The sequence below is a fragment of the Lutjanus erythropterus genome, chromosome 12 (assembly GCF_056507025.1).
Source record: "Lutjanus erythropterus isolate fLutEry1 chromosome 12, fLutEry1.hap2, whole genome shotgun sequence".
Lineage (NCBI taxonomy): Eukaryota > Metazoa > Chordata > Actinopteri > Lutjaniformes > Lutjanidae > Lutjanus > Lutjanus erythropterus.
Window position 1 is genome coordinate 1,846,235 of NC_139328.1, and position 23,972 is coordinate 1,870,206.

At 39.8% G+C, this 23,972-nt stretch overlaps 1 protein-coding gene across 1 annotated transcript in view; it reads left to right on the forward strand.

Annotated features, from left to right (window-relative positions):
* Window positions 1-23,972, forward strand: part of tmeff1a (transmembrane protein with EGF-like and two follistatin-like domains 1a) — a 115,676-nt gene that overhangs the window by 34,575 nt on the left and 57,129 nt on the right. Inside the window, exon 2 of the mRNA XM_084732123.1 lies at window positions 16,896-17,005. Within this exon, the coding sequence (XP_084588249.1) occupies window positions 16,896-17,005 (110 nt within the window). The remainder of the gene's footprint in view (window positions 1-16,895; window positions 17,006-23,972) is intronic.

Consider the following 23,972-nt stretch of genomic DNA (forward strand, 5'->3'; position numbering starts at 1 on the left):
AACACACACACTCACACACACACACACACTCACTCACACACACACACTCACTCACACACACACACACACCCTCACACATGCTGTTGTTGTCTTTAATGAGTCTTAAATGGCCGCCTGTTTGAAAGCTATTTCATGGAGGCCTCTGCTTACAGTTCAGATAAAAGGTGTCAAAAGTCAAGTCACGACTCTCTCTGTCTGCCACACACACACACACACACACACACACACACAGAGTGAATGTGTCTCTCAGACTGAAAAGCCTGAGGTCACTCAGCCTCTGAATTCTCTCAGCACTTAAAATCTTTCATGTCAAGTCTCCTCCTCTGAACCCGTCCTGTCTGCCGGATGTTTAGACGCTGTCGTTATTTTCAGTGCTGCTTTTCTTTCCTTCCTCCTCGTTGCTCCCTTACAGCTCAGACAAAACCTGAGGATGTGAAGTACTCAATGACATTTCTTCACACTGTCTCTTATTTTAATCAGCTGTTTAAATCATGATCTTAGTGACAAAAGATAGAAAAGAAAAGAGAGCCCACAGCTGTTCAGTTACCATGACACTGTCATTTACAAATCCTCTGTCTGTCCTGTAAAATTACACTGTAAAAAAAGTTAAAATTTCAAGGCAATGCACTGCAACAGATTTTTGAGTTTTGAGCCAAACTCAGATTTTTTTAGTTTCGAAATAAACTTTAAAAAAGATTAAAAGCTTTAATCTTTGGTTGAGATTTACTTTTCTTCATCGGATAAACTTGAATATTTGAATTAAACTAAATAAATAAAAAAGATTAATAAAAAAATTGGCCACAGTGAGCTGTGAAACTGATTTGTCATTTTTTTTAGTTCCTGAAAAATTAAATACTATAATTTACTTTCACATCAATGAATTTACTCTTTTTTTTAAATTATCTCAACAAAAGATCAGTAGTTGATAAAACTTTCTCAAACTCAACAGAATGAGTTTGGCTCAAAACTCAAAAATCTGTTGCAGTCCGTTGCCTTGAAATTTTAAGTTTTCTCAACTTTTTTTTTGTTTTTATAGTGTATGAATTTAAATGCGAAAAATAATGCAACTTTTTTCTCCCCACTGTATTAGTTTATACTAGTGCTGTCAGGCGATTAAAAAAATTTATCTAATTAATTACAGGATTTGTAATTAATTAATCTAATTAACACGTTAAACTGACAGCCCTAGTTTATACATTTGAAAAGATGCATTATGTACAAAACTTTATTAAAAAACAGTGCACATTTGTAGAAGTTAGAATTTTCATTTTAATGTTGCATTTACTTGTTTTTCATATTTAAATGATCCACGGTCCAGACTGAGGTTGACAAAGGGCCAGAATCAGCCCACGGGCCAACAGTTGGACAAGCCTGGTCTGCAGCTGCAGTGAATCTGTACTTTCAGCTAAATGCTAACATCAGTGTGCTAATGCTTGCATTGATAATGCTAACATGCTGATATTTAGCTGGTATAATACTTACCATGTTCACCACCTCAGCTTAGCATGTTAGCATGCTAACACTTGCTACAGTATTTAGAAGTAAACAACCAGCTGTTGTTGCTCCAACGGAACTAAAACCACAAAGTTTGCCTTTTGCAGCAAAGCTTGGGAACATTTTTCACTTTTAACTCTTTTATTCAGAGATTATTTTTTACCCACATATTTAATATCTTCAGGCAAACAGCCTAAATGTTCCTGCTATCATAAACCACTTCAAGCTTCTCACTAGAGAAAATAAGACAAGAGTGTCATATAATGTATATTAAAACTTAATATTAAACTTAAAGGCATAATATGCAAAGACAAAGCAAAGCATAGACTCTCTTTTCAGTCATCACGTGGTAAGTGGGTGGTGGTTGTATCTGCAGAAACATTGTTGTCTGCCTGTGTTTCCTTATTTTTATCTCATTATTTTCCTTTACTTGAGATGTTTCACCAACCTAACATGTTGGTATTTGATGTCCTTGGACGTTGTGGTTCAAATCCTACTGATTCTACGTTTGGAACTTAGTAAAATGCTACACAACCTATTCTGATTTAGAATATAATTGAATGTCATTTGACTAAACACAGATCAGCTGATTGGGGAGGCCCTGTGTGTACTGTAAATTCAAATTTAAAACTGGTTACCCCAGGGAAAGTAAGTAAAAAAGGCTGCTCAGAAAAAAAACAAGTAAATCTCATAGAATGAAAGAAGTATGAGGGCAAAAGTACTGGAAACTTAGAGTAAGCAACTGAAATTAAAAAACTAGTTGTGTCCATGCTTTGGCGTTCCTCACAGATCAGCATGCATGACGTGAAAAAAAAAATTGTTAACTGGTGGCCTGGTAGCCCCTTTTGGTGGAGTGTGTGGTCCGTGTACCGAGGCTGTGAGGCCATGGGTTCAATTCCTGCAATGCAAAGCAGCAGAGAAACCTTGTGCATGATTTGACATGGCATACTAAATTAAATCAATCAAAACAACGTGTAACCATGACCCTACAGTTAAAACAATCTAGTTAATAGAGTTAATAGAGCCTACGTTTCCAAATCCTGCGTAACCAACCGCATTATGACACAGTGAAGCTGATCAGCTATGTGGAAAAATCTCTTCAGAACACACGGCTGGCGCCCGCTGCATGCTACAAAGTTGGAGTCTGTGTAGGTATAAAACCCAGCTCGACACCATGTGACATGTTACATCAGATGTGACATGTAGTTTAGCTGTGAGACCGATGAGAATCACGATATGTTTAGCTTAAAAACCAGGTTGTAAAGCTTCTTAATTCTCCTTTTTCTGTGCCTTTTGTTTTCTGTTTTTGAAACAGTTTCACATATAAGTCGTCACTGGTGCAGTCAGAGCGAGGGTCACCACCTTATACACATTATATATTTAGACGGTTCACACTTGGCCAGAAAAAGAGCTTTAAAATCCTGTTTTTTAAGCCAAATCTGAACCTGATCCCCGTCCGCTTCCTGCCTGCAGGTCCTGCTGCTCAGCGCTCTGTGGGGTGAAATCAAATTGGCTGAAAAATACTCACCGTCCTGCTGCTTTTACTGCACATAATGTGAGCCTGTATAATGGCAGCGCAAGTCAGGCGAAATAGAGCGCTGCCTGCAAATAAAACAGACTCAGATTTATAGTTTAAAGTGCTTTACATCGGCAAATAGCTTTTCCATTAACAGTAACAACAAAAATATTGAGAGCGGTGAATCAGCGAAGAACATCAACAGCATTTTTGTTGCTTTAAGGACGTCTCTCTTCATTTCCCCTTCAATTTTTATAAGTGCACCATTTTGAAATAAAGCTCTGAAAGTATTAAATGGCTTTTGGAAAATCTGTTAAATAAAACAAGAGTGAACGGAAGAGCATTTGATTAATTCTCACTGTGCCTCTGCTGTGTTTTATAAATGAAATATTTAAGACAGGAGCCATATTGTCATTTCTGTGACTGAGGAAACTTTGTTTAGTGTAATTATTATAACCGCAATCATTAATATCATGTGTGAAACAGAGTCAGTGACGAGCAAATGGGAAAGCATTCATAAAGAGGGATATTTTAGTAGAAACAGACTGAGGTGCAGAGAGCTCAGCAAACACACTGTATATGAGTGCTGCCAGCCGTGGGCGGATGTGTGGGCTGTAAAATAAATAAAGTACATTTCATTGAGTTTTATTTCATGAATGCACTGAGCGGGATAACGTGTCGGTCCAACAGGCTCATTTAACGCCTCGGTCTGAAGTCTGTCACGCCTCGCTGGCTGTTTCACGCTGCCGCAGGTTTCACTGCAGAGACGGTGACGGAGCAGAGGACAAATTAGAGGCCTGGGTCAGGGGACGGCTCTTCCGAAGGATGAGACAAGCGAAGATTTAGGTGCGTCCACTTTAAGCCGCTTAAATTTTAGGTTTTTCTCCCCCTCGAAACAGAGCTTTTCCAAAACTCCTCCAGAGTTTGTAAAGCTTAAAACGCCTGTTTGGTGTTTCAGTGTGTTTGAGGTGATCTCAGCTTTCAAAAAATGATGAGGCAGCTCACTGAGGGGCTGTGTGACTGTAAAGTTAAAAAGATAACCTTTAGTCGCCTCTGACGGCGTCTCTGTAGCTGAAAACACAGCACAGTTTAACCTGTTGATTGTGTTAGATGACGTCCTGATCATGAGTTTGGACACGAGGCAGTTTTGTTGTTTCGCAACTGAAAAGAAGAAGAGATTTATCTGTATTTTGTTTTCTGTTGTTGTCCAGGTGTTTCACTGTGGACAGACGTCTCTACTAAAACCACCTGGAAACACCAAAGTGTAATTTTCAACCTGGACTCTAAAAGAGACAACAATTTTTGAAATCAGTCCAGTATTAAGGCAGACAGCTGCAGCCGCCAGCTTTGAAATCACAAACTGTCAAACTGAAAGTGCTTGTTTTACCACTAACAGGCTCATTTATTATTCTAAGTGTGTGACAACATTATGACAGGATTCCTACAGAGACGGACCTTTTTGTTAAAGAGGAAGATCCTTTTTCTTTAACCAGAAACAGGCAATTTTTCACTCTCGCCAAACCCGTCAGACTCCATTTAAAACACTAATTCTATTATTGTAAGACACACTTCATTCAAACTCAACAGAAACAATATGAAAGTCTCTAAAACCATTTTGATTCGTCTTTCTACAGTTTGAATAATCACAAAATCTGGTTTGGTTGTCATAAACCCATAATTCACAGTTAGATATAAAAATATTCTCTAATCTCCTGATATTTTCACAGAGTTTATTTCAACCAAAGTTGAGTTGATTATTCTTGAAACAGCAGAAAGACAAACCGAGATGGTTTTGTTGAGTTTTATTTTTTATTTAGTTTGAATGAAGAGGCCAATGATAAAATTACTGTTTCTCTAAATGGAATTTGGTAGGTTTGGTGAGAGCGATGAATCATAATCTTACCCTTAAACAAAAAGCTCTCTCTCTTTAGAGATCTTTTCCATAAAGTTGATGGACACTTAAACCTCACAGCTCAGTTTTTGCTTGTGACGGCTGCAGCAGCCTCCCGCAATACTGGACCGCTTTAAACAACTGTCACCATTAGTCACACAAAAACAAGCTACTCATTCCAAAGTTGCCCTCAAACATGAAACAGTCATTTCAGTGGGTGAATTCAACAGGCTGACTGATATCAGAAATTTACTGGTTAAAAATACTTTTCTTTTAGTGTGCTTGTCCATGGTAGAAGCACAAATAGGAAGGAAAGAGGAGCAAATCAGGACCATCTGAACAAGTAAACATACTCAGGTGGGTGAAACGCTCGCTGCTGAAATGCTGCTGGTCGGGGCTGCAGACGTGTGGAGGACGGATCAAAACCGTGGCACAGACACGCCGTGCAGAGTAGAATCTTCCAGTTACTGTAAGAATTCCATGTTTTCCAGGACATCGCGTGAACATCACAGCTTTACACTGTTGCAGAGGATGTGAGGCTTAATTGTCTTGTTAGTAACAAACTGAAGTGCCAACAGGCCCAAGTGACCTGGTCTGTCTTCGAGAGACTTCCCCGGGGGTCAATTACTTCCTGCTCTGCCTCTGCGTCAGACTCCAGAATGAACCTGGAAGGAGTCTTTCTGTCCCTCTGATCTGCTCAACATGAATAAAACATCAAAGCTGTTATCTTCACGCTGCACCCTCTGCTTCTCAGGTGAAGATTAGTCTGCCGCAACAGCTGATGAAGCCAAACGAGCCGAGCGTCTGCCGGGGGCCTCCGGGCGACTCGCAGTCAGACGCTCGCTCTGCCTTCCAGGAAAAAAAACATACACACACACAAAAGTGGACAAATTAGTCGCAGTTACAGAGGAGGAGGAAGGCAGGGCGGTAATTAGACAGCAGGTCCTTCTGCAGCATCTGCTCGGTGTCAGTGTCACTGCAGAAGGTTCAAATCACAGCAACCTCATTTTTCATCTTCTTTCTCACTGGTTTGCTGTTGCTGTTTGGCCTCTGACTCATACATTTTTTTCATACATAAAATGTTTATTGAGCAGCACTGAAGATCATCTCAGGGAAAACATTCATTCAGTTTGAAAAGGTCCCCTGCATGATGTTTAATAATGCTCACGTGTGACTTTATTGAATTAGAGTCTTGTAGAGAAGCGAGGGAATAAAGGGCAAAATTAAATACTTTAATAATGATCGCAGAATGATTCTGACACTGACATGTTGAATAAAAATGAAAAAACTCTCTTACTGCTCCAGTATTTATTAATTTAGGATGTTCTGAGTAAACTAAAGTATCGTAGAAGTATTCTGATAACATTGTCCTGACACTTGTTGAGTCTCCAGAAAGGCAACAAAGTTCTCAAATTCTCTCCTTTTGCTGCTTTACTGTATTTTAGTACCTCTACTGTGTTTTACAGGCATCAATTCAAATTATGCTGTGTGAAGTTTGTGTTTGTTAGCATTCATAATTTCTAACTAAAACACATTATGGAAGAGAACCATTAAATATTCAAAGTCCTTGTTTGCATCCATGATTGTTTGCGTGCTGTTTCTTCTTCCTTTCCATCGTTGCTACATTTCTGTGCATGTCGGTGGAGCAGCGTGAAGCCAGCAGCAGGTTGTGTTGTGTTTCGCTCTGACGTGTACATGTGCATTATCATGAAAAATGAATCCCCAAACTGTAAAAACACTGCTCTGTAACACTAGTGGTCCAAACGTCTGCAGGATACCTTTAGAGTCTCCGCAAATGTTAGCAGCTCTGTGAGGTGTCACTCTGCACAGCTGTGCTTTGAGCGAAATGTTAATATCAGGGGTTCTTTTCTGTGTTCTCCATTTTTATATAACACATAATGGGAACGTGACAAAAGTCCTTATGTTTCCAAGGTTTATGTTTCTCAGCTCTATATAGAACATAATGTTTAGACATTTGCATAGAACAATGAACCCTGGGAACTGGAGTCTTGGGGGATAGGACTTTGGGAACATAGGACCCTGGGAATGTAGAACCTTGGGAATTTAGAACCTCAGGAGCATAGGGCCCTGGGAACATATGGCTTTGGGAAGGTAGAACCCTGGTAACCCAGGATCTTGTGAACATAGGACCCTGGGAACATTGGACTTTGAGAATTTAGAACCCTGGTAACCCAGGATCTTGGGAACTTAGGGCCCTGGGAATATAGATCAGTTGGTAGAAAAGACCTCAAGAACCTAGGACCCTGTGAACATAGGGCTCTCCCAATATATATGCTCCTAACATCAGTATGATAACATGCTAACAATGGCAATGCTAACATGCCGATGCTGGGAACACATTCACCATCTTAGTTTAGTTAGTCCAGCTGAGGCTGATGGGACTTTCATTACTTTCATTCTGCAGGTTTGGTCTTAAAACAAAATGTTGGACATGTTCAAATTTCGACCTGATAATGACGGTAGATGACAAGTCAGAGGAACAATTCATCCTGAACATGAATGAATCATGTTTCATCACAATTTTCCAATAGTTGTATAGATATTTTAGTCTGAATCATAAAATAATTGTCAGAAAAAAACAAACTAAATTCAGGGTAAAGTTTTTCCTCCTGAGATCCCTGAAGGTTATTCTTATCTCAACACTCTGGAAATACAGAGCAGGTTTTTCTTGAACTGTAGTTTTTTTCTTGATTAACTTACTGAAGGCCAGTGATGGATGAAAAACTAAAAGCGAAACAGAATATAAAAATGCAAAACATTCCAGCTGAATGATGTCAGTGTCCCTGTGTTGTCTGTAGCAACAAGGTGGAGGTAGAAGAGGAGGAGGAGGAGGAAGAGGAGGAGGAGGAGGAGGCGATGGTCAGGGTTTCATGTTTTATTCAAGCAGCAGAGGAGAACAGAGAAAAGCTCTTCACACAGAAACTCATCCAGCTGCTGCGGTCAGGAGGTTTAAAATAGATCCAGGAACAAATGGACGACAGGAGCTGAGCAGCTCACAGCGTTTAGTCTTTATTAGTGTGAACAGACCTCACATACATCATCATCACGTTTCAACACACTCTGCTCCTGCTGCAGCGTCTCCTCTGTCGGGCCTTACATCTCCTGTTTTTAATCCATACTCTGAGATGAACATTAACTGTGACGCGTGTTATCTTGCTGGTGTTGATTATGTCTCCACAAACAGTCATAATATATTCATGGTTTTGTGATTTGCCTTTTTTCAGAATGCTCTGTTATGCAAAAGTCTGCTTTCCATGAGGGGAAAAAAATGAGAATAACATCTGCAGCTTGGTGGAGAGTTTAATTCACTCCAGTACGATTTCTGCATTTTAAGACTTTAATCACCTCTTCAGACAAAAAGATGTCACAGAAACACTTTTAGAGATTGTAGGCGTGTCAGATACTTTTTATCCTTCATCTGATGATACTGAGGTCAACAGTAGAATAATCCCGGAGCCACGTTCAGATTTTTCGTCTGGCAATCCTGCATGTTTTGTTAGTTTCTCTGTCTTCCAAACTTTTGGATCGACAATGGGATTGGGTAACCTGACACGCCAGATGGTTTGTTGCACAAAACCATCTGGTCGTAACATACTTATTTTAACTCGAGCATGATTCTTTTTTTTTCCAAGAAAATTTTGAGCATTTATTTTGAAAGTTGTTTTGAAACACTTGAGCACAGAGCTCTGTGTGTGCAGGAATGAGCTGGATGGTTATTGTAAACATGCAACTGATGTTTCTAATACTTTATAAATGGTTAATAATTCTGTGTAGTGCATTTATAAACATTTTTTGAAGCTGCAACTAGTTATGATTATAATTATTAGTAACATAAACAATCAATTATTCAATTAATTGTTTTAATAACATTTTGCTTATACCAAACAGTACCAAATGTACCAACGTTTTCCCCGTAAATTAAGGCTTTATTTCCATAGCAACATGTTTGGGTTTTCTCTGCCAGGATTACACAGCTCAGTGGTTTCTGCTGTGTCTCCCTTCAGAAGCGGAAAAAAGTTCAGCCTTCATATTCATTTAACTTTGTTTGACTCTTTATTTCGTTTGGGAACCACCGACATAGCCTGTGAAACATAGATGTAACTATCAATTTACTGTTTATTAAAGACGGTCATTATAAAGTGATGAAACCTTGCTTTTTGTGTGTGATTGTTGATGCATGTGTGTGTCAGTCTATGAATGTTCAGCAGGTGTGTGTGCTGGCAGGTGGAGTCAGACTCTGTCATTCAGATGAAGTAATTAGGCGGCGCAGCAGGAAGCTCAGCAGAGAAACAGCAGTGACATGAAGACAAAAGGAAAGTGTTGTTGTTGAGGTTGTTATTAGGTTTAAGGAGCAGCTGTGAGGAGCTGCTGTTTCACCATCTTGTCCCCTTAAAAACTTTATTCTAAAGACGCAGAACACTCCTCCAAACTTCAATATTGAGCTGCAACAAGGAGACACTGTATGTCTGATGTGTAGCTTTGAAGCTGAGAGGAAAATTAGGATTCATGAGTTTGGTAAAACCACAAAGAAAGCTATCACACACTCATATTTCTAGTTATTCATACAGTTCAGAAAGGCTCCTAAATACACAGAAAACTGGAACATTTGTGTCTCTGAGCGTGGTGGGGATTTGAAGTCCCATCATGCATCACTGATGCCAGCATTTTACATGAATGTCACGCCTCGTCCCTCTCCTGTTTCACGTCTCTGCTGAGGATAAATTCTCAGCTTTTGGAAAACCAAATCAATACGCCACAGCAGTCCTTGAGAAGGTTTCACTTCTCTATGAAATGAAAACCTCACTCTGTGTGTGTGTGTGTGTGTGTGTGTGTGTGTGTGCGTGCGTGCGTGCGTGCGTGCGTGCGTGCGTGCGTGCGTGCGTGCGTGCGTGTGTGTGTGTGTGTGTGTGTGTGCGTGTGTGTGTGTGTGTGTGTGTGTGTGAGTGTGTGCGTGTGTTTGTGTGTGTGTACATGTGAAGTCACCAGCGGTGGAATGTAACTAAGCAAACTGACTCAACTACTGTAGATGCCTGCACTGCACAAATTCGGGTGTTAAGTCTTTTCATTTCATGCCACTTCATACTTCTACTTCACCACATTGATTTGACGGCTTTAGTTACTAGTTACTTTACAAATTAAAGGGACAGTTCACCAAAAATAATATATATGTATATATATTTTTTTTTTTTTTTTTTTCCTCTTAGTGCAGTGGTTGCAGTGGATTGTCACAATGCTGGAGTTTCTAACTTTGACACAATACGAGAAATATCAATATTTGATGCCGTTTTTGATATTACAGAGAAAAATTGACTCAACCTCGAGGGCATAACATTGCAGATTTTTATAAAAAGATTAATACAGCAACCCTACCCTCACCTATGGTCATGAACTCTGGGTCATGACCGAAAGAACAAGATCTCGGATACAAGCGGCTGAAATGAGTTTCCTCCGCAGGGTGGCGGGGCGCTCCCTTAGAGATAGGGTGAGGAGCTCTGTCACCCGGGAGGAGCTCGGAGTAGAGCCGCTGCTCCTCCACGTCGAGAGGAGTCAGCTGAGGTGGCTTGGACATCTATATCGGATGCCTCCTGGGCGCCTGCCTAGGGAGGTGTTCCGGGCATGCCCCACTGGGAGGAGGCCCCGGGGAAGACCCAGGACACGCTGGAGTGACTACGTCGCTCGGCTGGCCTGGGAACGCCTTGGGGTCCCTCCGGAACACCTGGAAGAAGTGTCCAGGGAGAGGGAAGTCTGGGTGTCCCTGCTCAGACTGCTGCCCCCGCGACCCGGCCCTGGATAAGCGGAAGATAATGAATGAATGAATGAATAATACAGCAAGGCTATAACTTGATAATGGATATTCAACTGGAGCAAACGAGACAAGTAAACAGAAGAAGACAGCACTGTGAGTCAGTGAGAGGAGGCAGGGCTATGTCAGCTCTGCAGGGGTGTGTGTGTGTGTGTGTGTGTGTGTGTGTGTGTTTGTGTGTGTGTGTGTATCTTGACTTGCTGTCAGAGAGAAGCTGGTAGCAGTGCACCAGTACTTTGGAAGATGAGTACTGAAAGCATTTGAAATATTCAGTATCAATATATATCAATATTTTGATATTTTTTGACAACACTTACCTGTGGTGCTGTTTTTTTCCATCTAGATGTAGAGATGTTTGTCTTCTCTCCAGTATAATGGAACACGATGGCGCTCAGCTTGTGTTCAAAGCATCAAAAACATACACTTGAAAAATTTAAAACCAATGTATCTTTTCAGAAAACATTAGACGGTTGCTAAAGATAATCCACAGACCTTGTTGTGAGGAAAGTTGTTCACGCTCTGTATGTTATCTGATATTCAATTACATGTGTAGGCCTCTCTGTCTTTATATGCACTTAATAAGCCACACAATATGATCGGGGAATGTGCAATATGTTGCTGTGGAAATAAAACTTGATTGGGTGGGGAGGGGGTGGCATTTTTTCTTTCTTTTTTGTAAATGATAAATTAATAGTCTCATCCTTTATGCCGTTGAAGGTCGGGCTTAGTTTGTTGTGAGTTTCATGGGAAAACAGTGTTGCAGACACAATGGAAGTGAATGTTTCAAACGTAAAAAAACCCCAACAGAATAAAAAGATAAAATGCCTCCATACTGCTCGTCTGGTGTAATCCAAGACTCCTAAAGCCTTAGTCCTTAGCTTGGAGCCACATTCACGTTCACATGCATGTGCAAACAGCATGTTTGAGCTTTAGGAGACTTCGGTTATCTTTTATTTCCAGTTGGTTTTTACATTTGAAAACTGGTCACCATTCACTTCAGTTATTTGGGAGACTAATGACTAAGAAATAAACCTGACCTTCAGTCAGCATGAGGGTGAGTAGATAATGACTGAATTTTCATTTTTGGGTGAACTATCCCTTTAATGTTACCAATGATCGATTAAGGGAAACAGTTACTTAATTTGCAAGCCTGTAGTGTCAGTTTTACACATGCAGAGCTCCACAGTCAGATCAACAGTAATAAATATATCATGTCAGAGTAGACTTTCAAAATAAAAGTACAAAAAGTAATTGATTAGGAAAGGACCATAGTTGAGAAACTCACATTTGATGCATAACCTATGTACATTGCAGAACATTTTGTATCATCAATCCTTCATCCAAAGACTTTCTTGCTCTTTGTACTATGTCACCTGACTTTGATGGTGCATTAAAACACAACTCTGAGGCTGCACCTCCTGAAATGATGCTAAAGGGTACCTACAGCATCATAGTCTGAAACATAGGGGCTCTCACCCAGCTGCTGTATTTAATGCTTTGGGAGTGAGAAGTTTCATAGCTGTGACATTGTTGGTCTCTTCATCACTCAAAAGTGTTTGGTGGATGTTTAAAATTTGAGCTTCAACAGGTCTTGTTTTGTAATTGTCAATCAGTGAAACTGTGAGCTTGTTTGGTCACTAACTGGATTCAGAGGAACACTGTGAAATATGAACTGTCTGTCTGTGAGCTGCGGCAGTGAAAGGGTTACAGGATGTGGAGTCAGTGGAAGGCCTCGGAGCAGCAGACAGAAGATGAAGTATTGACGTCCGTCTCTCCTGGAGTCAGGGCTGCAGCGGAGGAGTCGGGTGGGGTGGGGCGGCGGGGTTAGATAACGAGCCAGGGGGGGTGGCGGTGGCCGGGTGGCCATGACGACCGGGCTGGGGGCTCGGGGGATTTGGGAGGTGGATGCGCCTCCGGGCGGTGGCTGCTGCCACGCTCCGTCAGCTTCTTTAGTTCTGCTCTGATCCAAAAGAGGGAATTATGTGCATTTCAAATCCCTGTTTCTGTTGTAAAATGTATGAGGGCGAGGAACCTGAACACAACACGGCCGGGGTCGACGACACACACGCACACACACACACACACAGAAATATATCAGCAGAGCTCCTCAGATAACACAGCCTAGACACACACACACACACACACATTTCAGAGTGAAAACACACTCTGGTCCGAACGCAGCACAGACGCTTCATTTGCATTTGTGTTTGTCGCCGGATGGAGGTTTAAAGACTTTCAGTTGTCGTTCAGCATAATCCCAAATTGTCTGGGTATTAAAAGTTTGACTTTCTGAAACCTGCAAACAGGAAACAGAACACACACTCTATCACACACACACACACACTGAGAGCTGATCAGCAGCGTTTGTCAGCCTCCAGGCTCCGAGCTGCTGATGGATGTGGCTGCTGGTGGTACTTAATTAGCCATGAACTGCCTGCAGCCTGCTGCAGCCGGACGCCTCGGCCTGCAGCCCTCCACCTGGCTGCTGAGCAGGTTTTCATAACATGGACTTGCAGGTCACATCTGGTAGAGGTTAAAACTGGGCTGAATTTGTTTGAAAAGTCAATTTGTCAGACATCTACATTATATACAGACCTGAATCATCAAGATACAGATCAAAATGTTTGGGCCTCTGGTTTGGTGCTCAGGCTTTTTCTTTCTTTAAAGGAGAAATCTGTAATATATTTACTGTAAGTTATTATAAAATGACCCTGATACGTCATCAGAAATAAAGCTGAAATACCTGCTTCTCTGATCACAACACTACAGCTGCAGCATCCTAACAGTTTTATTTCGCTTGTTTCACCTTAATTAGAGTTGAAATTGTTGCTGAATGTTTAATGAATGATGAAGTGTCTGTTTATGAGTCATAAGTAATCATCAATAATAGTTTATATGGAGTAAATGTTTATGACCGTTTAACTGAGTAAAATGTTAACAGGGTTTGCCAGGCAGTGAAACAGGCCACCAGACTGTGTATTTTCACAGCAGTGGGCTTTTATTTTCAGGATAACAGGCTGAACTTGAACGACTAATCAATTATTTACGTGATTATTTGATTAATAATTTTGAGTCATTTTTTAAGAAAAACATCTCAGTGCCTTTAAATGTGAATATTTTTCAGGTATCTCCTCTGACAGTAAACCGAATGTCTTTGGATTGTGGGTAAAACGAGACATTTGAGGACGTCATCTTGGACTTTGGGAGGAGATTGATGAACATTTGCTGCTTGTCTTGCACTCCTGCAGCCTGCCTGAGCTTCCTCATGTCTGGAGTGGAGGGGGTGGGAGGAAACAACATGCTTCAACCATAGAGCATATCTTAAATAGGATTTCAAACTATTTAATGTACAGTTTTGTTTTATTTGATGTGCAGTTGCTACATATTGCTCCTGTAATAAATGAGACACAGCGCACAGGACAGATATGGAAATCAACCCTGATTCTTTAAACACTGAGATGCTGTTTAAAACATAAAGAACAGAATGTGATCATCTGCGAATCCTCTTTGACATATACTCAATTGAAAACAGCACAAAGACAATATATTTAATGTTTTACCTCATCACATCACTAATTATGTCTTTATTCTGAATTTGATGGCAGCAATGTGTTTTAAACAAGCAGGGAAAGGAGCAACAACAGACTGGAACAGTTGTGAGATGCTCAAAAATGCCTGTGTGGAACTTTTCATCCTGATTTTAATGAAAGATGTGTCAGTTTAATTGATGGCACACTTACTGATGCCTCTCTGCCCTCTTTTTCTTGTTTTCTCTGTTAACTGCAACCATTTCTGCTTGTTTTCTGCATTTTCAACTCATGTTGATATGGGAGTGACTCGGGAGAATCGAGTTAAGCGGGGTCAGGTAGACTAGCCTAGCTTAGCACGACTGTAGTTTGTCAATTATATAATTCTGTTCAGGTAAAAAAGAGCATGTTTTTGACTGGTTATTGATTGGTTCTACGTCATATGGTTTGTTGATCTGTTTGCCTATGGGAGACAGATGGTTCTTCCAATCACCTGCCAAGTTTTTTTTTTTTTTTTGGAAAGTGCCTGCCCCTTTCCTAACAAGAGAACTTCCCTGATGGTTCTGTGTGACAGCTCATAGTGGGTTAGAAAAGGTTAGAAAACTGAACCCGCTGATTCAAAAAGCGTGTTCGACTCAGATTAGTTCAAATCCTATCGAACTCCAACACTTTGTTTAAACTCTGCAAAAACCACAGAAGGTTCAAACACTTTTTGAGAATAAAATCCAAAACAGAACAGAACAGACAGGAAACTCAGCCTGCTGTGAAAAAACAATTTGTCTTTTTTTTCTCCCAAATTGGAATAACCTCCAGTTTAGGGGATTTTCATTTCAAACCTTTTAATGCGTCAATAATTTAAAAGTCTGAGAAGAAAATGCAAGACTTGGAATGTTTTCTGTTGTGGTCTTATGAATTTAAGGATTTCTTCCAACCATGTCTGTAAGTGTTTTATTTTCTTGTTTGTTGAATCTGAAGGTTAGTTTTGTTGGTTTGCTCCTCAGCGTCTCTCTCTCTTTCTCTCTCTCTCTCTCTCTCTCTCTCTCTCTCTCCCTCTCTCTCTCTCTCTCTCCACATCGTCTCCAGCAGCTGTGGAGCTTCGGGGTCTCTGCGGCTGGTTGTTACTGCGGCCAGCAGCCATTTTTAGGAGTATGGGAGGTCCGCAAACAGTAATTACAGGCCATTACATGGGCCTTCAAAGCCCACTCAGCTGTGCTGTGTGAACCTTACACCAACACACACACACACACACACAGAAAGAGAGAGAGAGAAGCAGGAATATGTGGCTTTTATCTGAAAGAAAATGTGGATAATTTAAGTCGCCTGCAAATTTCTGAGCTGTGGAGGCCTGTTATTATCAGAAAAGACATAACTGCCTTTACAAGCTGCCAGAGCTGTGTGTGTGTGTGTGTGTGTGTGTGTGTGTGTGTGTGTGTGTGTCCAGTATTATTCACATCTCAGTATATTTTTGGTCCTTAGATCTGCTCTGCTTCCAGATAAGAAAATACTGTGTGTGAGGTTGTCGATGAGTCGCGTCGTGACATTTTACAAACTGATCAGTAATCAAACTGTAAAGAGCAAATATGATTCAGGATGAGATCCAATTGTGCTGAAATTGAAAATACCTCGCAGGACAGATGCTTGTTTACCATCTTGCTGGCAGTGAGATAAGAAGATGGATATAATTTGAATTTCTGTGTACTCTGACTGGGTTGTACTTAACTAATCACAAATACTCAAATGATGCATTAAACATCAACAGTTAAAAGTAACTAATTCTCTGAGTAGTTTCTGAGACAAATACTTTGTACTTTTACTTAATCATATTTCCAACACCAGTACTTGTACTTTTTCAGTTCTCTCACCACCACTGGTTGTACCCTTTGCCTTCGCTGGTTTGGGTGTGAGGAGTGTGATTGGGTAGGGTTAGGGTAAGGATATCAGGGTAAGCCAATCAGAGGCAGAGCAGGGCGAGTCATGACTGAAAAACTGCATTGCATCCGGTATGGAGACAGACACAGGACTTGTTTAGCCTAGCTTAGCACAAAGTCTGGAAGTGTTATGTAAGAGATAATGTGCAGTGAGTAGTCTGTTATACAGATGTTAATACAGCTGTTTCATTAATATGCAGATGTTTGAATAATACATGGTTGCGTGAGGATTCCCGTGTGATAAGGTGGACTGACGACGATCTTCCAAAAATGGAAACAGACTTGCACTTTTCTGATTCCAACCCAACGATCCCCCCTATGAGGATCGACACCTGACAGATTTGTGTTCTCCTCTGTTGTGTTCTGTTATTTCCCCGGTGTAAACACACTCTCACCTGTAGTTCAGGTGTCCGCCGCTGTGACATGAAGCCTTATTTCTCTGCCTGATAAACAATCATCTGCTCTGTGGTGCTTTTCTGGGAAAATGTGTCCATATTTTTCCCTGCAGCTCTGCTCTCTGCCTGCTTTTATTGTTCATAAACTCATAAAAGTGTCCGGGTGTTATTCTGACTGATTGTGTGATCAGAGGAGCGATGTCAGAATTTACCGTTGATACTTGTGGAGGTTTTGTAGGTGTGATTCACCTTATTGATGTTCCTGCTCGCCGCCTGTCTTTTTATTTAACCCTCTGCCTTTGTTTGTTTCTCTGCCACAGATCTGTCAGAGAAGAAGAGCGACCTGAGAGTTTGTGATGACTCCACCTGTCGATTCGGAGGCGTCTGCAGGGATGACGGAGCCCAGCTCAAATGTGTCTGCCAGTTCCAGGTAAGAAAAGATGAAATGAAAGGATTGTTTTTACTTCTTCTCTCAGTTTTATCACTTCTGGTTGGCTGTGTTTTGTCTTATTCTAAACAAAATCCCTTACTGACGTCCTGTCTGTGGCTCTCACCTTCAAGCCCAGTGCCTCCTACTGAAGACATGAACCTTTGAAACACCTCACAAATATATAGTTTTTTAAAAAAAAAAAGGTTCAGTAATTTTCACTGTAGTTTTTAACAAATATTATTCAAACTGCAGCACATTTGGTGCAACAATGAATCGTTTTCTACCTTAATCTGGACAAAATGCTCACAAAGTTGTTGCCTTTCAGACACACATTTAGTGTCAATCAGGTCATTAAAGGAGCAATACGTTACATTTGAATGTTCTGTATATTAAATATGTTTAAGTCCTATTTAATATATGATCTGTTGTTGTGTTATTTCACTGAAACAAAAGCACAAGACAAACACAACAATAAACTAGTTTGACAAGGAGAACCAAAAATCCAGAGAGAAGAGTTCAAAACTTTTGTAAATTCTAAACCAAAAAGATTTGTCTGTATTTTGTCACATTGTTTGTCACATTATATTATTATTATTATTATTATTATTATTATTATTATTATTATTGCAGAATAGCTTGAAATTTGGTGATGTTATTGGTGGAGAGCAGTGGCGGCCACCTTGACCTTGAAGTCTAACCAGAATCATTTTCTACCTTAATCTGAACCAAATGAACCAAACTACACATGTGAAAGCACATGTAAAGGGATAGTTCAGATTATTTGAAATGGAGTTGTATTAGATACTCAATATCAATTTAAGTGTACGCTAAATTCAGAATTCATAGTTTTCAGTCATGTGACGTGCACGGTGACCTGGAGGGCAAAAACAACGGGCCAACATGGCGGCTCACACCGGACTCTCCGTCGTCATATATAAAAGTAAATCACATGCATTTAGCGATTACAGTATCACACATACGTGTGCTGTATGAAAGGGCTGCTGAGAGAAGCTCCAATTGCAAATAAGAGAGATGAGAGGAGTCAGCCGTTTTAAAAAAACTGCTTAGAAAAACTATTATTAGTACGAATTTAAGAGACTGGCACAGTGTAGATTAACCTGATCCAAGAAATAAATATATTGCCAAACTCAAATCTTTTAAGAATATGAATAAATACCTCCACATCGTCCTATTAAAAGCTTTTTCTGCATCCATGGCAATTAAATATCTGTGGAACTGAAGAGTCTGTGGGGCGGTAGATGACATTGAACAAGTGCCTCACGTTACAAAACGAAAATCTATTTTTGATAAAAAAAAAACAGTCTGTCGATGCTACATTTAGAATATTTACACCGCTTTACTTTGCAGTCAGACACCCTCTTCTGAAAGGAAACTTCTCTCTCTCTCTTCTCTGCCACCAGACTCCTTTGACAAAAACAGTCATTTTTGCTCACAGATCACAGGAGTTATTGTTTTTGCTGCTGCTTTGATCTGTTAGTTTGTTTGCATTATTTTGTAACTTCTGTGTTTCAAAGGGTTTGTTCTGATTTACCAACAACAACAACAACAACAACAACAACAATAACAAACAAACTAACAGATCGAGGCAGCAGCAGACCACTAACTCCTGTTCAGGGCTGAATGATTTTGAAGAAATATTTAATTGCAATTATTTTGACTGATATTGCAATTGTGATATGATTTGCAATATTAGAGGAAAGGATCATTTTACATCATTACTACTCATTTTCTTTGGAAAACACTTTAAAACCATTTTTGTGTGTAATTTTTTTCAGTGATCTGTACTAAACAAAGATGTTTTCTGAAGTGTCGAGAGTGATGTGTTGTCCAGGGCGCCTCTGCAGTAACACAATATTTAATTTAAAATGGCATTTTGACACACATTTCACCTTTTTTTAAGATTGCTTTTTTAAATTACAGATTGTATAATACAGAAAACATCAAAAACCACAAAAGCTACTGCCAGGGGTGGTGGTTAGGGACATGTGTGTTTGTGTGTGTACGTGCGTGTTATTAATATTAGGGCACAAATTAAGTAGGGAATAATAAGTTAGTGAGAGTCGGCAGGAGGGAGAGAGAGAGGAGGGAAACAGAAATAAATTAAATTTAACACAAAATATGAGCAGGTGAACAAAATGTAATAATGGTGATTAAAAAAAAGCAGAGGGGCCTGAGGGCTGAGCATTTTACCTTTAACAAATTTATCGCATCTTGTAATTTGAATATTTGCAGTAGACCACATTGCAGTTGCGATAATTTGTTCAGGCCTACTCCCGCGTTCTGCAAGGAGTCTTATATCTTTGGACAGAGCCATATTTGGCTTGTGTAATGGTGGTTTCCCATCAGAAAAGTCTGTCTGACAGCACAGACAACACAGGTGCTGATCCTGTCCACAGCGACACGTTCTTTAGCTTCCTGCACAGGTTCTCCTGCTGCTTCTCCACACTGGGGGCGTGTCGCCCATCCATACACTGACTGAACTTCAAAAAGCCTGAACTATGCCTTTAGCAAGCATTTAATGAGGAGATAATGTAGTGTGTCTGATTCAGAGTTAGATATCTGACCACTGAGCGTCGTGGCTGCAGACTCATTTTAGTTTCTGGACTAAAAAAAACAGACTTAAGTTCCCTCAGACACATCAGGAGATCTGACCACCCCGCTGTTTGTTCCTCCGATATGAGACAAAATGGAATTACCCTGCAGTCAGCCCGTCGTATTTGTTGCATATTTGGCCAAACAACACGACAGAATAAAGGCAGCAGCGTGAAGGACGGCGTCTGGAAGACAAATTCACCACAGAGCCGCTGGTTCGCTGCAATAACGAGACGCACAGATACGGTTTGAAACCAGCCGTCGCGCTCTGTGATCTGAAAGCAAAACCTGCGTTTATTCCTCATGTCCACGCAAACAGGACGCCATCAGAGAGTTTCACAGCTGCCCGAGCCCCCAGCTGAATACAGAAACAAAAGAGTAACTCTGATCATCACAGGGAGGAACATGAGGAGACAAACAGAGGAACAGTCCTGACATCATTCTGTTTAAAGGGACACTTCACCACAAAATCAAAAACATAATCCCCCCTGGCCTGTAGTGCTACTAGGGTTGCAAATTGTAAGCTCTTTCCTCAATTGATCAATTAATCAATTAATCATACTTACAAAATTGTAAACATTTTGCATTTACAGAACTTCCCCTCAATCGAAGTTTTTTTTCTACAGCAACATGTCATAGATTCTCTAAAAGCGTTATATAAACCCTTAGAAGTAAAGGTGCTAACTAGAACCAAATAGGGTTTTTGGTTTTGTCCCCATAGGAGAACCATTTTGGTCCCTGTTAGAACTTTATAAAAGTTCACTTGAAACCCTCTCCAGGAACCCAACATAAAGGGTTATACCTCGAACCATCTGCGAAAGGTTTCAGCTGGAAACCCCTGAGAACAGTTATACAAAGAACCCTTTTATGGTGCAATGGTTACACTTAGACCCTCTTTGGAAATTCTATCCAGAACCTTTCAACCTTTCTAAGGGTGCTAACAAGAATCCAATCGGGGGTTCTACAAAGAACATGTCTATATTTCAAGGGTTTTATCTAGAACACATTCAGGACATTCTACAGAGAACCTGTTTATATTCCAAGGGTTTTGTCTTGAACATATCCAGCGGGTTCTATCACGAACAATTTCATATTATGGTACATAGAACCCCTGACAAACCCTTGATGGAAGAGTTCTTTGAGGATTTCAACAATCCTTGAAGAACTCTTTCTTCCAAAAATGGTTCTTCAGAAGCAAATTCATCTTATTTCTAAGAATGTAGCCTACATATTTCAGATGTTTATTTGATAGCAGATCGATTAAAGTTTACATGATCAATCAACTGATTCATTGATCATCGATGAATTGTTATCATCCCTTCTCTTTACCCATCTAGTTCTCTCACCTTATCTCCAATATAATGGAGTAATAACTAAAATTACTACAAAAATCAAAATCTCTTACCAAAAATGCACAGACCTTTTCATCAGGAAATACTTTCAGAAAGTAGTTCCGGTGGATTCTAAAGTAGTTCTGATAGATTCTGCTGCAGGAAAAAGTAGTTCCTACATGAAACTGCACTTATCACACACTGCAAGAAAATTTCAACACTGATGGACTCATATATCAATATCACGTTGGCTCTGCAGATATTTTGCTCACTCTTTACAATCACTTTGTTCTGAAAGCTGATTGGCTAAAAGCGCTCGTCCTTTCTGGTGTGATGCAGTCACATGCAGAGACACATGGACTGTGAACCTCAAATCGAGGCCCCACTTCAGGTAATGACTTTTATTTTTAGTCTGAATTTGAAGGCCTGTAATTGATGCACTCTGGTGATTTTTTTTTCTTTAATTTAAAAAAACACTTCATCATAATGACGGCAATTTTCCTGTAGCATTATCAGTTACATGAAACTTCATACTTCATAATAAAAGTCAGTCAGGCAGCCACATAAGTCAAACTTCCAGAGTGTGTATTTTCAGAGCAGCGAGCTTCTGTTTTCAGGATAACAGACAACTGCCAAAGTTATAAACAGCTGATCAACTTACATTGTAGGACTCGTCCTTGTTATTGTCAAATTAAAGTCTTGCTCTCCTCCAGCGCTCCTGCAGCCTGCTACAGCGTCCTTGACTTTTGGAAGGAGGGGAGAAAAAACTTGCTTTGTCCATAGATCATACAGGGATTCTACCAGGGTTTAATATACAGTCTGCGGCTCCAACACACTGTTTGGACAGCAGTGCTCATTTTTGGAGCAATTTGCAATTGTTCCATAATGCTCCTTTAACAGACAATTATTTATATGAAAATCTTGGAGATTGTTTTGTCAACTGATCTTCCTCAAAGCTAGTTTGAAACTTACCAACCAACTTTTCAACATTTTCCTCAAAAGCAAAAAATCTGCTGCCACCTGATCCTGATTTCTGGCGGTCAATCCAAGTGAGTCCTGCGCAGTGAAAACCTCATTAACTCCACGCTCTGCAGCATCTGATGAGACTGTTTGTTGTTCTTCTCACTGACTTTATAAGCTGCCATATTTCTTTCTAATGTGACCGTAATTACAACAGAAGGGCAGCAGGTGTGTGTGTGTGTGTGTGTGTGTGTGTGTGTTTTGGGGGGGGGGGGCTCCATGATCGTTCACATCTCAGGATTTTGTCGTCAGATCTGCTCTGCCTCCAGATTAGAAAATACTCTCTGTGAGGCTTTTGCAGTAAGCGTCATCATTTAGATTCAGAAGCAACAAGTTTCAGGGAAACGATTCAGCTTTAAAGGATTATTCAGACGTGTTTGTTTGGAGACAGGGCCAGGATTTTATTCAGCCTAACTTAACACAAACCTCTGAGTTTATTTTTGACTTCCGAGGGGCGTTATCAACATGTGCAGGCCAAAATGCCTCTGGACGCAACTGGATAATCATACAACCAATCAGAGCAACGAAACATATGATGCAGAGGTGCAGCAGTAGGGATCTGAAACCTTGCTTGTAGGTTAACCAAACTGAGACATCCTTTAATGTTATTCTGACTTTATTACTGAGACTACTTTGTATATTAGTTGAACAAATGTCTGCTTCTCATTATTCATTCTAGACGTCTGCTTTCAAAGCTACGTATTCATTATTAAGTCATGATAAGATAAGATATACCTTTATTTACTTTATGAAAGATCTTGTGTCAGATATCTCCAAAATCACAGTGACATAAGAATAACGACAATAGAGCCTCAAATAAGTGAAATATAAAACATTAAGTGTAGAAGGAGGAGCCTAATAGAATAACAATAGAAGTAAGATACGCACAAAAGTAAGCTAAACAAAATAGTACTGGTTATGACAATGAAATTAATTTTGGCAGTGATAATGACAGGTAATAAAAAGTTATATTGCACCAGATGAAAAGTAATATTAATAGTGACAGTGAAAGTGATATTACACAGTGAATTAAAATATGACATTAAACGTAATAGAAAAAACTAATATTGCACATGATAATTCTAAACATAATATAGCCCATGATATTGAAAATATTGCACATGGTCTTGAACATTGTGTTTTAAACATAATAAAAAAGTACTACACTGTAAACCTGAATAAGTCAGCAGCACTCAAAGAAACTGAGCCAATCAGAGGCTGCAATTTTCTTGAGTTTATAATTTAAAAGTTATTGGAGTTTAAATATTTCAAATACTTCGATTACAGTGAAATTAAAGTGATTGATCAAGCCAACCCAAATACTTTAAAATTTAAATTATTTCATTTCTAGTAAACTCAACACAGTAATACATTTTAATCTATTACAATATGTGTGTTTTAGGGATTGTTTTAGGGAGCCTCTTCTGTCATCAATTGAAAATTCTGAGTTTAATAAACACAAATGAAAGAAAGTTGTTACACATGATAATGAAAGCAATATTGCCTATAATATTTAAAAATAATATTGATGTTGACAGTAATACTGAACACACTATTATTGTTATCAGTCCGTGTCAGTTTTCCTTCAGTTTTCCTGCAGTTGTGTACATGATCATTAATAAATACATTTATATAGTCTTACATGTACAACCTGGAGGGCGACCATAATGCTGATGTTGCTCAGGATAAAACTGAGTTTGACTCCTCTGTTTTAAATAAATAAAATGTTTTATTTTGGCCCATTTATTCTTTCCTTGTAAGAGGAGTCAGCCGAGCAGATAATAAAATAGGTTTTTCAAGGTCTTTAAAAAATTTAAAAACACAATCCGACTCTGAGTTCAGGACTTTAGAGATGCTGCGTTGAGTCAGACTCCAAATGAAGGAACCCATTTCTGTTTGAAAGTTCAGTTTTTATTAAGAAGCTAAATTTTCCTCATCACAGACACGCAGGAGTCTTCTGGACAGTTTAATGACATTATAGCATAACACCAGGGGTAATATGT